General features: G+C 37.1%; 1 protein-coding gene across 1 annotated transcript; it reads right to left on the bottom strand.

Moving 5' to 3' along the window:
- Positions 1–913: 913 nt before the first annotated feature.
- Positions 914–15,064, bottom strand: hsd17b3 (hydroxysteroid (17-beta) dehydrogenase 3). The gene is made up of 12 exons (XM_059337806.1): positions 14,843–15,064; positions 10,542–10,588; positions 10,376–10,451; positions 10,153–10,260; positions 10,002–10,069; positions 6,784–6,828; positions 6,471–6,505; positions 6,263–6,344; positions 6,114–6,179; positions 5,870–6,019; positions 5,651–5,759; positions 914–4,861 (listed from the first exon to the last, which is right to left on the bottom strand). Exons 1-12 carry the CDS (start codon positions 14,991–14,993, stop codon positions 4,845–4,847), a joined length of 954 nt encoding a protein of 317 aa, XP_059193789.1. The 5' UTR covers positions 14,994–15,064; the 3' UTR covers positions 914–4,844.
- Positions 15,065–15,810: the final 746 nt, after the last annotated feature.

Genomic DNA, 15,810 nt, shown 5'->3' on the forward strand with positions numbered 1-15,810 from the left:
GGACTTTTACTTGTAGTGGAGTAATTTCCGAAGGTACCAAACAGTATGGTATTAGAACATTGTTAAGATTTGAAATCTGATTCTGAATTTGAATACACCCCATCCCATCAGTAATTGTTTTTCTAGGCCACTCTCACTCCCACTGTCACTCTCAGGACACAGCCATGACTTTTCACCTGCACTGTTAAGTTGCACAAATAGAATAGTGCATGCACAGAATGGCTAGCAGACCCTGAGGAGATATTTTCTGAATTTTAACAAAAATGTATTACAATTTCAATCACAGAATACAGCTTAAAATGTTTGAGTACCAAAGTTTTGATCACATTTTGTCTTTCCAAACAAGGGGTATTTTTATTTCAGGCACTACACACACATGCACAAAGAAAAAAGCACTACCCCTTCAGACAGACAAATCTTGCCATTCAGTCAGACATTACTGAAACTCCGAACTTTTTTTTTTTTTTTAAACTTTTATTCTTTAAGTGGACACCCAATATTTTTCAAAATCACTAAATTCTGAACTCAAAGGCTGTAATTTACAATTTAATGAAATGGTGCAACAATAATTTAAAAAAGCTTAGGTTTATATAATTAATTCATTATGAAGATCATAATGTCAAAAGATAACACACAATATGTTTTCAAATATGCAAGACAGAGTGAAATATTGTGTTTTCAACCTTAATGATTTAAAGGAGCCGTGCACAGGATTTAATGCCATCTAGCGGTGAGGTTCCAGATTGTAACAAACTGAATGCCCCACTGCTTCGCCTCCCTTTCCAAGTGTAAAGGAGAACATATGGTGGCCTTCAGTTAGCATGAGGCCTTCTCTACTTCTGAGCTGTGTAGCATGACGGTTTCTGTGGAAGAGGGCAGGCTTCCTTTGTAGAAATGAAGGGCTTATTCAAGCTAATGGAAAAAAGATTCTTAGTTTAATCCAAAAGATCCTTCTATACATTTACAGATAAACGTTCATCAATGTAAAGCATATAAAGGTCCATTCAGAGATTACCATTCACATACATATCAATATTCCATAATACAGAAACCATACATGTTGGGCCCATTTTCATTTTATGGGCCATTATATATATATATATATATATATATATATATATATATATTCCTTTGGCTTGTAGTGTAATAATATATGTAATTGTATTATTGTATTATTGTAATATGACATTCTCAACTGCTTCAACCTCACCCAACATGTAAATTTCCCCACCAACTGCCGTGGGCACATTCTGGACCTTGTTTGTTCCACTGGCCTCAATATTGACAAGCTCTCACACACTGACCTCACCATCTCCGACCACCTGACCATCATCATCGACATCAATATACCCAGTCCCCAACCAAAACAAAACCGCACATAACCTTTCGCAACCTCAAGTCCCTCTGTCCAACGTCCCTCTCCACATGCATATCCAACACCATAGCTGACTCCACCCTCCCTGAAAACCCAACTCCAACAGACCTCGTCAATCTGTACAACCACACTCTGTCCACCTGCCTCAACCAGCTTGCTCCCATAAAAACAAAAAAATGTCTCATTCACTCACTCTGCCCCCTGGTACACTCCCAAACTCCACCAACTAAACAGAGCAGAAAACTGGAACGCCTAAACAAAAAAACTGGACTCACTGTACACTACCAAGCCTACAAAGACCATATCCACATACACAAGTCAGCACTCCCAACATCGTAAACTCCTCCCTCACCTCTGGTACAGTTCCCTCCTGTTTTAAGCTTGCTGCCATCACACCCATCCTCAAGAAGCCCAGCCTGGACCCTGATAACCCTGACAATTTCAGACCCATTTCAAAACTCCCATTTCTATCAAAAATACTCAAACGTTCTGTTGCTGCTCAACTCCAGCACTACCTCTCCTCCAACCAACTCCACGAAACATTCCAATCTGACTTCTGTACCCACCACAGCACTGAAACCGCTCTACTAAAAGTCACCAACAACCTTCTACTCACCTCTGACTCCGGCTCCCTCAGCATTCTCCTCCTCCTCGACCTCTGCGCCACTTTTGACACCATCGACCAACAGTCCTACTCAGTAATCTGAAATCATGCATTGGCATCACTGGCTCAGCACTCTCCTAGTTTAAATCCTACCTCTCTGACAGATTTTACTACATCTCCATCAATAACTGCAAATCCCATATCATCCCTGTCTCACAGGGTGTCCCCCAAGGCTCAGTGCTTGGTCCCCTCCTATTCATCATTTACATGCTACCCCTTGGTCACATCATACGGCATCACAAACTACAATTTCATTGCTACACAGACGATACCCAACTCTACCTCTCCACAAAAACCATCACTCCATCACAAACTTCCTCAATGACATAAAAACCCGGATGAACAGCAACTTTCTTAACCCATAAGAACCCAGACCCATTAATCCTTAAAGTAAAATTATTGGGGATATACCACAGACCAAGTGAACCACATAGAACACATTTATGATGTTTTAATTTAAAAATAAATAAATCTACCCCTAAATGTCAAAGATCAGTGATATGACATTTATGTTAGATTGGGCATTTATGGAAGTTATGTTTATGATATTTCTTATTTTAAAATAAATAGACACCTTTTCTGCTCACAGAAACACAAATTTGCCTTTTTCTTTGCATCTCCACAACATATATCGAAATTGTGACAGGATAGGATAGGATTATTTTTTGTTTATATTTGGTCAAATGTACTTAGATTAGAATTAGAATTGTTAAATGGGTTTAAACTTAGCCTAGTAACAAAAAAAGCTTTTTGAAATTAGCTACTTTTCCACATTTCTGTTTCCAGTCACACACATATTTTGGAGAAGTCACTTCCTGTCACAGCCACACAGTGACACAGTCTTGCTAAGGGATTTAATGAGTTAAGGTGAAGCATAAAACTGAATATGGGAGATTCTAGAAGATTTAAAGTGTTTGTTACACGCGTGTCACCGTGGGTTCTTATGGGTTAAACTTAACTGCAACAAATTAGAAATCATTATCATTGGTCCCAAATCCCACCTCCCCTCTTCCCAGGACTTCATCACCCTGAATCCAACTCTCTCTTTCAAATAACACATCAAGAATATCACCAAAACATCCTTCTTCCACCTCCCCCAACATTGCACGCCTTTGTGTAATGCCGAAACACTAATTCATGCTTTCACAACCTCAGACTGGACTATTACAACAGCATTCTCTACGGCCTCCAATCTTCAAAAACTAGAATATGTCCAAAACTCAGCTGCCCGATTGCTCACCCACTCCCACTCTAGAGAACACATCATGCCCATCCTTTAGCACCTTCAATGGCTCCCTATCCAGCACCGAATCCACATCAAGATTCTGCTCATCACCTACAAAGCCCTCAATAACCTTGCTCCCCCATACCTCACAGATCTCCTCCAGCGTCACTCCCCCATCCACAACCTCAGATCTTCAAATGCCAATCTACTGACCCCCATCACCAGGACCAAGCACCACACCGTTGGCGACAGAGCCTTCTCCACTGCTGCCCCAACCCTCTGGAACTCCCTCCCTACTCTCATCCACAATTCAGACTCACTCCACACCTTCAAAAATCAACTCAAAACCCACCTTTTCAAAATAGCTTACAAGACCTAAACTCATAATGTCTCATCTCTGTTTAGTTTTTTTTTTTCTGCATTTTGTGTTTGTGTGTGTTATTATTATAAACTGATAAACCTACAATATTACTATAGATTTGCTTTTTTTTGTTATGGTATTTTAACTGTTGTTTACCAGCTGAGATCATTTCTTAATTCCTTGTCTATAATTCCTATCTTTTGTTTTTCTTTAGCTGTTGTTGTCACGAAAGTACTGTACCTGGCTCAGTTAGTATCTTATATAATGGATAAAGACTATTCTCATGTAAGGATGAGTTATTCTTTATCTTTTTCAAACAGACATGCCAGGCATGGATCATCTAAACTCAGGGTCACTCTGACCTCCCCCCTCTCCCGCTCTCTCTTTCTCAAGCCACTTTTCCTTTCCCTGCGCTTTTCTCATGGGGAGGATCATTCATCACGGCTGTCTAAACAGCCCGGTCACCACATGATTAGTGACTCTTTTAGGTCAGACATCTCAGTAGCACATACTAATTCAAATGGTCTTGTGTGTCTGTTTCTGCATATGTGCACACACAGATGTTTGTGCATGCTTTAACCAATATACATCATCCTGTAAGCAGCGGGCTATTAAACCCACGTCTCCAGTGTATTCTCATTTCTCAGGAACCATGAAAAGGCTCATCAGGTCTCTTCCGCCCCCAACTGGTTTTGTGGATATCAGAATGGTGACTGACACCACAGTGAAGTCGTCTGGTGGTGTACTCATCTGATCAAATGTTTCCTCCATCTCAGAGGGGATACTAATGACAGTTACAGGTGTGTGTGTGTGCGTGTTTGTGTGTGCGCGTGTGTGTGCGTCTTACAACATTGTGTGTGGAAAGGTGAATAACAGAACAAAATAGTTCCTTCAGTTCAGCAGATAAGGGCCAGATTTGTTCATCTGATTGTGTGTAACTGTTAAATGAACATAAAGATATGTTATGGCGTCCATGTCACAGCTAACCATGCAGCATCAAAAACAATTAGATCAAAATCATGAGCAACTGCAGTTGCATTATAACTAATATTTCTTACTTACTTATAGAAGACGTATTGTGATTTTTTTTTTTTTTAAATCTGCATTTGTGCACAATCATTTTTGTATTTGTGTATGGTCACACAAACTGCTTCAATGTTGGAGGGCTACAGCAGATGGATGGTGTCCACTCAAGTGCAATTTGACTGCATCGTAGAGTTCACAAAACAGTTGATCCTGCAAAAAAACAGCAGCTATTATCAACCATCTGATGAGGATGAATATTTAAACTTTTGTTGTGTATTAACATGTAATTTCAGCTAGTTTATTATAAGAAAAGCTAGTCACTAAATCTGCTCTCTCACACTGAATCTTCGAATGACTTGCAGATTAATTGAATTACATAGTCTGTTTTCCTCATATCTTTATTTTCTATTTTCGTATAAAATATATTCCAACCCACAGTGACTGCAGGCTTGTGAAACTAATCAATCATCCCCATGCTCTGTGATTGTGCACCAGCTATAAGCCCTTTGGTAAGTGCAGACTAGATTTTACTGTGTTGTATCCCAGTGATATGACGCAATATGATACCGCAACTTCTTTTGCATATTTTTTTATGCAAGCCAAACAGAGCAGAGTTGTTTTTTCAGCAGGGGGGATTAAAAAGTAAAAGTAGACTTTATAGCTGCACAGTTGGATCACATTAGATTACACCGATGTACCTAATATAGTGGCATGTATGCTCCTATAATGCTCAAGTAGACTGTACTCTATATACAGTATATGTACACTTGGAATAAAGCAGAATTAAATAATCATTCCAAACATTAACTGAAGAAAATAAAAGCATTATTGAAGGAGCTTTTCTGAAGAGGGCTTATCCACAATTTAACAACATAAACATATAAATGGAAATATGGGTCGAAATAAGCTGTAGCTGTAGCTGTCTCGTAATCATATGTTACATCATGTAAATACCCAAGCCAAACGTCTTTAGATTGTTGTTCTTGGTTATTCATTTACCATTTTCCAAAGCTTGCCTTGCTAGCCCATCCCTGACACAGTCTTGTAGGCTTTGTAGCGCAAACTCTGAGTGCAAAATCTTGAGAGGAACAGAGCTCATTAACAAGCCCTATATGTTCACAAACACAGAAAAACACATACACATTAATAATCACAGACAAATCAATCTCTTGCCATGTTATTGGTATTATTTGGCAGCATCAGATTATAGTGCCTTACCGCTATTATGTGATTGACAGTGCCGTTTGTTTTGTCTCCAGCTCTAACATACTGCAGGGAGCCTTTGACGAACTCTTCTGCAGAGATGGTAAAGAAGTTGGTTCTTTGGTAACCTGACAATTTAGTGGAGACTCCAAATGGAGCCACTGCCTGAGTGTTAAAAAAACAAACAGTTAATATTAACTAATTTACTCTGGCCCTGATTTAAAGACCTTGAGGTAGAGTCTCATAAGAATCAAAGTACCTGTATAATAATCCCTTTATCTTTGTATTCAGCTTGAAGACCTTGAGAAAATCTGTCCACAAACACCTATAGGAGCACAAATTAGAGCATGGGTGATCACACAGCAGGATTTAGGAAAACTAGAGGTGTAATGGTGATGCTGTACTTACCTTAGATGCAGTATACAGGGTGTACAGCGGATATGGAACCCAGGCAATTCCTGATGAAATATTTATAATCAAACCTCTTCCCCTGTAGTGGCAAAAAAACCCACAACACAGTTTTACATATGTGGCCAAAAATGCAATATAAATCAGAATGTTAGGATTTTATCATATATACAGTACATCAACAATCAAGAAAACATGGGTAGGGAACCTGTTATCCATGCCTGGAAGGACTATTTTGCACATCTGGGGGAAAAAAAGAAAATAAAATCAGATCCGAGACAAAACTAAAGGTTGACAGAGTTAATTTGTTTGGAAATAAACAAAGAATCCATCACTTGGACTTACTTCATTAACAATGTTGCAGCCCTCAGTCTGACAAAAACTATGTAGACTATTGTCTATTTGTTGACTTGATTAAAGTCTAAGGACCAAATCATTGTTGATAATATAAGTGATGGACAGAAATTATGAACTAGAGTTAATTTATATGAGACAACGTAACAGCAAATACACACTCTTACCTTGGCCATAGTTTTCACATTGCAGCTTATCACCGTTGTAATTGTCTGAAAGCATTAATAAACATGTGTAACCTTTCTGTGGTGATAATTGAGACATAATTAATGTCAAGGGGTGCATGTAGTTAAAGGTACTATGTAAAGGAATTTACATGTATTAGTTACTTTGTATTGCCAATATGTGAGCAAATTTTTAATGTAACTTAAAAATTGAGACCTTCCCTAATTGTTTTGCCAGGGGGGAAAAAAACGACGCCCATCACCACGCAAAGGATACAAAACCACACACAAAGGTTTCATCTAATGAGTGTTCTCTACATCAGAAAAGAGTGATAGGCTATCTGGCTAATCTAAACCAACTGTGACCTTAACTTAGTTGAGGTTAGCTAGCTAGCTGTAATTAAACAGTGTTCTGGATGTAATATTAGTTGCTTTGTGATATTAGCGAATAAAGTGATTTGCAAACAGCAAGCAAGTTAGTATCATGAGTTGTATATTTTATAACTTTGAAGCAATTTTGAGTTTGATAATCCTGTATGAATAATTAAGTAAGACAAACGTATCGCTGCCACACAAATGGCTCAGTATCACGTTAAAACGTGACAAGTTTCACGTTACTTCATGACAATAATCTTTTCTGTGGAGCTAAAATAGTGACAGTTAACTGAAATATTGAAAATAAAAATTGGCACTGAAAAATGTTTAACTGAAAAATAAAATACACACACTGAAAAATTACAATCTCACAATCATGTTATGTTATTTCTTTTATATATATATTTATGCTTTATGATTGTTTTTTCAATTTCATCTTTACATTTTTTCTTGATGTCTTTTTTCAACCAACGAGGAGGCTTTGATTTGCATATAATTTGCATTTTAAACATACTGGCGAGAGCGCACCTGTGACTGCCATGACCCTCATGACCATAGACATAATAATCATTATTATGTCGTCGAAATTTACATTTCATTATTATGTCATTGATATTTACATTTGCACAACAGTTAGTTAAACCTCCACAACATGTAGGCTAGTCATTTGTGCACATCGTAGTAGCAGTTTCTCATTCTTTCCAACAAATTACAAATGCTTTTGGACATGCATCAATTGCTTTCCTACAACTATCTGCTGTTTTATAACATTATATTTGTCATGTCAGTCAAAATTAACTATACTTGTGAATGCTGAATAGTCATTCCATCTAAAACTAATATTCCTCATTTCATTTAAAAAAAAAATAGTTCAACAAAAATGTCGAACTATTTGTCAAAATCTGTCAAGCAATTTGTATAAAATTTTTTAAATCTTTATTTTTTTTACTGAAAATGTCTCCGGAATTGATTACATTTCTCTCAGGTGAATCTCAGCTTTCAGATGAGAAGGGCTGTGTGAAGCATTAGTTGCAACCAATGATAAGCCACTTCTCTACAATCAATCAGAGCTGAATCCCATAAACCCATAAACACTTTACCAGCATATATGAAACAAGCAGGACATAGTGTGTACCATTCCTACAATACTGTGACACTGTACTGTGCACAGCTCTACCCAAAGGGAGTTTATGTTTGTGGGAAATAAAGGTTTTTTAAAGGTGTTTTTTTCCTTTTGCACAATGCTGTAAACAAATTAGAATTGAAAAGAGCACATGCAAGAAAAATGTGTGTTGTACTCAGTTACCTCATTAAATAGAGTAATGTGTAACTTTACTGTAGTTTTCAAATGGCTGTGCAAATAGTATATAGTGCTGTCTTGAGCATGTTCAGGTAATGTCACCAAGATCTGACTTTTTTGCATTGGAAAACATTTACAGAGTAAACTGTCATCTTGATGTCACTGACACTTTCATTGACATAAATACTTGCTTTTGAGGAATGGGCTATCCATTTTGAGCAAGTGACACGCTTTTGCAGGTTATCAACTGGTTTTGCAGTTTGAACGAATTGTTTTGAGAAATTAACTGCTGTGCAAATGTTATTAGTAATGTGAGTAAATTTTGCAGTGAATTAGCTGCGGCGCTAGCAAGCAGCTGCAAACAGCTAGCGGCTAGTGACCGACAGCTCCGTCACCTGACACTCAAAGATGGGATGAATTTAACCCTTTGATACACAACATATAAACACCTTCTAATGCACAACATGGGTAAAAAATGACCCGTATTAATTTCCCATGTTTTTAATGCTGGCTGTGTGTTTGAATATCTTTTTTATTACAACAGACCATTATATCCATTTTTCCTTTCATACTTTATGAAGAAAAATAGTTTTTGTGTTATTACATTCAGTTTAGCCTACACACGGGTCAAAAATGATCTTGTGCATTAGAAGCGTAATGATACAAAAAGTGATACACTAAATTAACAATTTATGTTTTATGTTTAATTTATGTGTAGCTATGTTTGTCTTATTTTTAAGGTTTAACATTACATTGGAAAATCACATATTTTAACATTTGAGACTTATTAGAGCCACCAAATAATAATTTTGATTGGAAAAACACCAATTTAACAAAATAGGATAGTTCATATTTGTGTCTTCTTTGTCAGGTTTTAAATTGGTGATTGGTGACTTGGTGACCCTTTGATGCACATAAACACCTTCTACATGAGTCAAAAATGACCTTGTGCATTAGAAGCGTAGTGATAAAAAAAAGGGATTTTAATCAAAAAGTAAAAAATGAAAACAAAATATTAGGACCTATGATGATCAAAAACAAGTTATTTGAGGGAAGCCTGCAATACTGAATGATGAAATTAATTTATTACAAACATATAGAACATAAAAACTCTATTAGGTCACTTTAGACCATGTTGAGCATCAAAGGCTTAATTATGCAAATCACACCCTCCTCGTCCCTCCCCTCAAGCCCCTCCTCTCCACGCCAAAAGAGTGACAGAAAGTTGAAACTGAAAAACCAGTGACATAGTAAAAATCCTGACATAGTTTAAAAGAAACTGTCATTGAAAAAAGACAGACATCAAGAAAAAATGTAAAGATTTAATTTGAAAAACCAATCATAACACATAAAAATATAAAAATTAACATTAACATAACATGATTGTAAGATTGTAATTTTATTTTTTCATTTAAACATTTTCAGTGCCAAAACTTTTTGTTTCACTTTGAAACACTTTGGTGAGTAACATTAAATGTAAACAGCAATAACTTTGCTTTACAAAAAAAACAGGACATCCTAATACTACTAACAAGGCACCACTGACCTGGTCCAGCTCTTTCTGCTCAAGGAATCTCTTGGGGACCACGCTGGGCAGCACGCCTACATTATTAACTGGGGAAAAAAATCTGGTTTCTCTTGTGTGTGGAAGCAATTAATGTTTCAATTATTAACCAAAATGTAAAGTAAAATCAAACCTAAAACTCCAATGTTGAGGCCTCTCAGCTGATCCTCAATTTCACTGAAGGCATTTTCCTTTGAGAAGTCTGTTGCTACGACTTTCACCTTCTGCCCTGTGGTATTACCTATAAGTAAAGAAAATGTGGAGTCAGCAATACATGATAAATCATCTATTCTTACAACTCTTGTTTGTGAATGTAATCTGAATTTTAAATGTAAATACAGGAAGCAAGTTTCTACCTATTTCCTTGGCCACTTCCTCTAGTTTCACTTTGGTTCTGCTCATGATTACCACGTTCATTCCTTTCTTAGCCAGCTGAGGGAAAAAATAGTGCCGTTATTGGCAGTTAAAGGCAGTACGTTAAAGGTATTTATTACCACAATGGCTATTGTAACAATAACTTACCGCAAATGCATATTCTTTTCCTATTCCCTCTGACGCACCAGTCACCACTGAAACAGGGATGCAAGGATTATATTATTACAGTTTCTCAGTTTTCTCAGTTGCTTTGGTGCATTTCGCACCTCACTAATTACACTTGAACAACAGTTAATGCATTTCTCAAAACAATTAGTACAAACTGTAAAACGTATTTGATAACCTGCAAAAGCGTGTCACTTGCTCAAACTGGATAGCCTATTCCTCAAAAACAAGTGTTTATGTCAATGAAAGTGTCAGTGACATCAAGATGAAAAGTCCTGACACCAATGTTTATGAACAAGATGGCTTTGTCATGTTTCATGATGACAGTTTACCTGAAAATGCTTAAGACAGCACTATATACTATTTGCACAGCCATTTGAAAACTACAATAAAGTTACACATTACTGTATTTCGTGAGGTAACTGAGTACATTTTAATGCATGGTTGCAACTAATGCTTCACACACCCCTTCTCATCAGCGAAAGCTGAGAGAAATTGTTCAATTTAGGAGACATTTTCAGGAAAAAAAAAGATTTTTAAAAATGTATAAAATTTGATTGACAGATTTTGACAACTAGTTCAACATTTTTGTATATAATGACTCAAACAAAGAAATGAGGACTATTAGTTTTAGATGGAATGACTATTCAGCATTCACAAGTATAGTTAATTTTAACTGACATGACATATGCAAATGATAGTGTTATAAAACAGCAGAGTTGTATGAAAACACTTGATGCATGTCCAAAAGCATTTGCAATTTGTTGGAGGGAATGAGAAACTGCTACTATGATGTGCACAAATGACTGATAAATGTTGTGGAGGTTGAACTAACTGTTGTGCAAATGTTAATAGTGATGTGAGAAATTTACCAAAGCGACTGAGAAAAACTGTATTAATGAATTTCCTCTGTTGTCATATTCCCCTGCAGTTTCCATTCTTAACACCAGGGGCGCTGTGAATCACAGCTGCACTACACCATCTCTCTTTCTGCTGTCAGATAAGTCCCAGCATTGTGTTTGTATTTGTTTACACAAAATCCAACCCATCCTGTTCTAACAGACTGTACCAATACAGCATGTTCCCCAGTTCTGATAAAGAATTTGGTGGGAACAAACAGGAACTGATTGCTCACTACTCTCCCATCTCCTCCTCAACCTGATTACAGAGACTTCATGCTCTATTCCTCACTCATTTTTTTTTTAGACATTACGTAACAGGCATCAGTGTTCAACTGACCCTGGTTTTCCAGGACAGTGATTGCGTAGTACAGGATGGGACGGACTGTTTTGTGCTGGTGTCATCGTAAGAAGCAGCCAAATGAGTAATCTGAGACTGCCTAGTAACTGCTCAAATAAATAAGCAATTTTGCCTCTATTAATTTCAACTTTTGAGTTTCATGCACTTTTTTTGGCTATACGGACTTTCTAAAAATCAATCTTGATAAAAAAATGAATATCCAAAAAAATATACATTTGGGCTGACAGGTTAAACACGGCCACAGTACTGCAGGCTTTATCAAACTGTGACCTCCTGCAAGCACTGGACTGTTTGCAGCTCAGTGTGAAGCAATTTCCATGATGGTCATTACAGCCTAGTCTGAGGCAATTTGCTCCCAATACTGATGCAAGTGACAGAGCTCAAGAATTTTGAGGTAATGACCATATATGAGGGTAACATGAAGCATGGGGATTTCTGTGCATCATCTGTGATAATGTGGTAATTTACAGGACATTTGGTGAGGAGGGAAGCAATTCTGAATGCAAAGCGTTTCATTTACCAGTCAATCCATATTCCAACATTCACATATATTCCACAGTGCTGACACACCAAATTAATGAAAAAATAGCTTTTTCATAAGGTTTGTGGGCTCATTAGGTGTTCAGTGCAGTAGAACCGCTTCTCTTTAACATTGATCAGGATTTAGGCATGTGATCAGGATGACTTCCTGTGGAGGCACTCCAGTAACCAGTATTACATTTCAGGAAATACATTATACAGGAAATGTAAGTTTCATTTTATTTTGAAAGCTCTATTTTTTAAAGATCACAAATGTTTTATTTTGGTACTAATTTAAGACATATTTTCTTTTTCAGTATACCATAGTCACCATTAAAGCATTATAGTGCTAAGATTGTTCTCTGAGGGCAGCAAAGGGATTAGAGAAAGCATAATGAGCCAAGAGGTTTCTATTGAGTTTCTCAGTGCCATCGCTGTCCAGATGCTCCACATTGTGCCAGAACACTGTTTTCCTTGTTCCCACAGTTACCATATTGTATCCTGATTCACAATGAGATGATTAAGCTCCATGAACAGAATCACCCTCTTGATGCCCTAAATGAGAAAATGTGATGCAGTGGGTCCTTGAGTGGACTTAAACTGGAGAATCCAGTGCTACATAAGGCTGCCCTACATGCTAAAAAAACTTAATATGTGCTGGTGCCCCAGGAGAAAGTGTTTACCATATATATAGTGTTTTGTGTACGCTCGGAAACCAATACAAAATTGGTGAGACTGTCCTTCCCCAAAATATGACTTCATGTGACATTTGTATTATAACGACACATTTTTACTTTTGTAGTTAGCGGTGCAATAATAATTATGATAATGCCAAGGCGGAAGTGATGTTACAGAGTGCTAAAGGGAGAAGCATGGAAACAGAATATAGAGCAGAAAAATGTGCTGTCAGGGCTGGTGGAAGTGGTGGTGGATGGGTCAAACAAAACTTTCAAAACTTTCACCCAGGTGAACAGTGTTTGTGTCCCCTGTTAAAACAAAAGTAAACAATGGTATCTGAACTTCACCTCTGTACCAATGTAACTATTTAACTTACGGCCTTTAGGTACATTTTTTAAACTTTTTTCACTATCTTTTATAACGCCCAACCACGTACTTTTTGCGCTAACCTTAGAGAAGTAGTTTTGTTGCCCAAATGTAGCTAAACTGCGGTCTTTTCACAATGGCAACCATTACATTTACGCACATGTGTTGATCTCCTGCAACCATTAAAGGGCGCTGTTTTCAGAACTGCTCCCATTGGTTGTATTTGAGAGTTGGAACAAATGACATATGAGGTAGTATGGTTTGAAAGGTGTTAGTTAAGTAAACCTGTGAAATTAATTAGTAACAATTATTACATAATGGTATAGAGTAAAGAGAGATCACACCGGGCACAGTGCCAAATCACTCCAGGGTTATAAAGTAAAAGGCCCGGTAAAAAACAATATAGCAACCTGTTTTTTCAGGACAGAACATACTGTTCTGATGACTGTTTTTCATTGTGCTGGAATGGAATGAAAGTGGACTTTAAAAAGAAAGGAAAGGTCAGCCCTGTGTCCTGTGTGTGTGTGTGTGTGTGTGTTTATTGGGCTTTTTTAAGCACTGTGGGAGACTGAATAACCTCTTCAGAAGAGGCCAAAGGAAATCTTGAAATTCGATGAGACTGCTGTGGGACCTGCAGAGGAATGTTTCAGTGTAATTAAAATGCACTGACATTGTCCTCAAGTTTAAAGGATGCTCACAAGTTTGATTCCCTACACCAGCTGTAGAAGGTAGTCGTACCTTCTTTATCTTCCTTAATACCTTCTGTTGATTTACCCTAAAGTCCCTTAATTGCAAAATAAACTAGGAAAGCAGGTCAGTTTATACTGTCGTTAGTACTGTGTAATGTGATTCTTGTTTTTCTTTTTGGCACCAGTGACACCTGTTTGGCTCCGTTTCATATAATCAATATCATTTGACTATGCTGTATAACCAGTCCAGCAGGGAATATTTTGCAGATGAACTCAGAATAACTGTTATATTGTTGTTAAACTGAGAGTAATGTTGTATTGGTACCAATATGTTCTGTAGATAATTAACATTTGGGATCTCTTTTCTACCAACAGGCAGACATCACAATGACATCTCAAATAAATAACTTGCCATGTTCAAACATTACATATGTGTAATGTTGTGTAACATTGAAAAGTCTGAACAAGTCTAGAACTGGAATCTCTTCTTTTCAGATTTGCAGCCAAATTTGTTTTTGCATGCACAGACACATTCTGAGACTGTATTTCCACTCACAGTAATGCACAAATACCCCATAATAATTGCCTATAAGTAAATACATCAGTATTTTATTACAAAATTAGTAAAAAATTGTTAGTTATGATTGTGGCTGACATTTAAAGTATTTAAAGTACTAGCATTTTTTATTCAGAATACAGTCTTCTGTAGGTCTCAAATACCTTACAGTACATGCACACAGGCATGCATGCACACACACACACACAACTCACCTGCCCATTCCCCCATAGAAGTGAAAAAAGACTTTGACACTGGAAACCATGTTTTTGGGAAGAGCATCCTAATAAAAAGCAGCAGTTTCACTCCATAGTAGACAAAAACTGCAGCACCAATAGCAACAAAAAACAGTTCCATTAAATCCATTCTTGTCCAGGACAACAACAAACTCTGGCTGGAAGCCCCCCTGTATTTATGTCTGCTCTGAGAAAGTTTTCAGTTCAATGATACCATAAAAGTGAAGCAGTCAGAGAAGAGAATACCCCTGCCAGAGGACACTCCCATTTCAAAATGCTCCCCCTTCTCTACAGCAACACACACTCACTCTACCTCTGATTTGCATGCAAACACACACACAAGTACAGGGAAATATAACATTATACACCTTATTTTGTGTTTGTAAAAAAAAAAGTTATGCAAATTTCAGATTTTGGGCTATTTACATCAGGAGACACTGTGTTTTTTCCTTCACTGTCAGGACTGTGTCTGCGTCTGATTAAAACTAATCCAGCTTTATCAGAGGACCACCTCTTTCCTGGGTGTGCCTTCGAGATTTATTCTTTTTTGTCTTGACTTGTCCGGTATTCAGTTTGCTTAATGAACCATAACTATCCCAGCCTGGTCATTTTGATAGTCAAGACTCTAAAGATTTTTTTAAACACAATTTATATTTATATGTCCCCGAATAGGATGAAATGCTGCGATAGAGGATTGTTGATGATAAACAATTGACTTGTGTCATTATATACATTTCTAACAAAAATGCCCACATTTATTGATTCCTGCTTCTAAATTATGAAGATCCTCCTCTTTTCTGTGTTTCATATCACTGAAAGCTGAAAATCTTTGGGTTTTGGACTGTCTTTTAATTGTTCTACTCCACTACATTTTGAGGCATATATTGTACTTTTTACTCCTCTACATTTAGTTGACAGCTTTAGTTACTTTTCAGGTCAAGATTTAA

This window comes from Centropristis striata, chromosome 7 (assembly GCF_030273125.1).
Source record: "Centropristis striata isolate RG_2023a ecotype Rhode Island chromosome 7, C.striata_1.0, whole genome shotgun sequence".
In the NCBI taxonomy this organism is placed as follows: Eukaryota; Metazoa; Chordata; class Actinopteri; order Perciformes; family Serranidae; genus Centropristis; species Centropristis striata.

Bases quoted from the DNA above. Each gene is read 5' to 3' on its own strand.
- hsd17b3 (XM_059337806.1), bottom strand. From the start codon at position 14,993: ATGGATTTAATGGAACTGTTTTTTGTTGCTATTGGTGCTGCAGTTTTT. The intron at 6,345-6,470 runs GTTCCCTACCCA...TTGCCACTACAG, and splicing joins CTTCCAGGCATGGATAACAG to GGGAAGAGGTTTGATTATAA. The intron at 6,180-6,262 runs GTAAGTACAGCA...GTGCTCCTATAG, and splicing joins CCCTGTATACTGCATCTAAG to GTGTTTGTGGACAGATTTTC.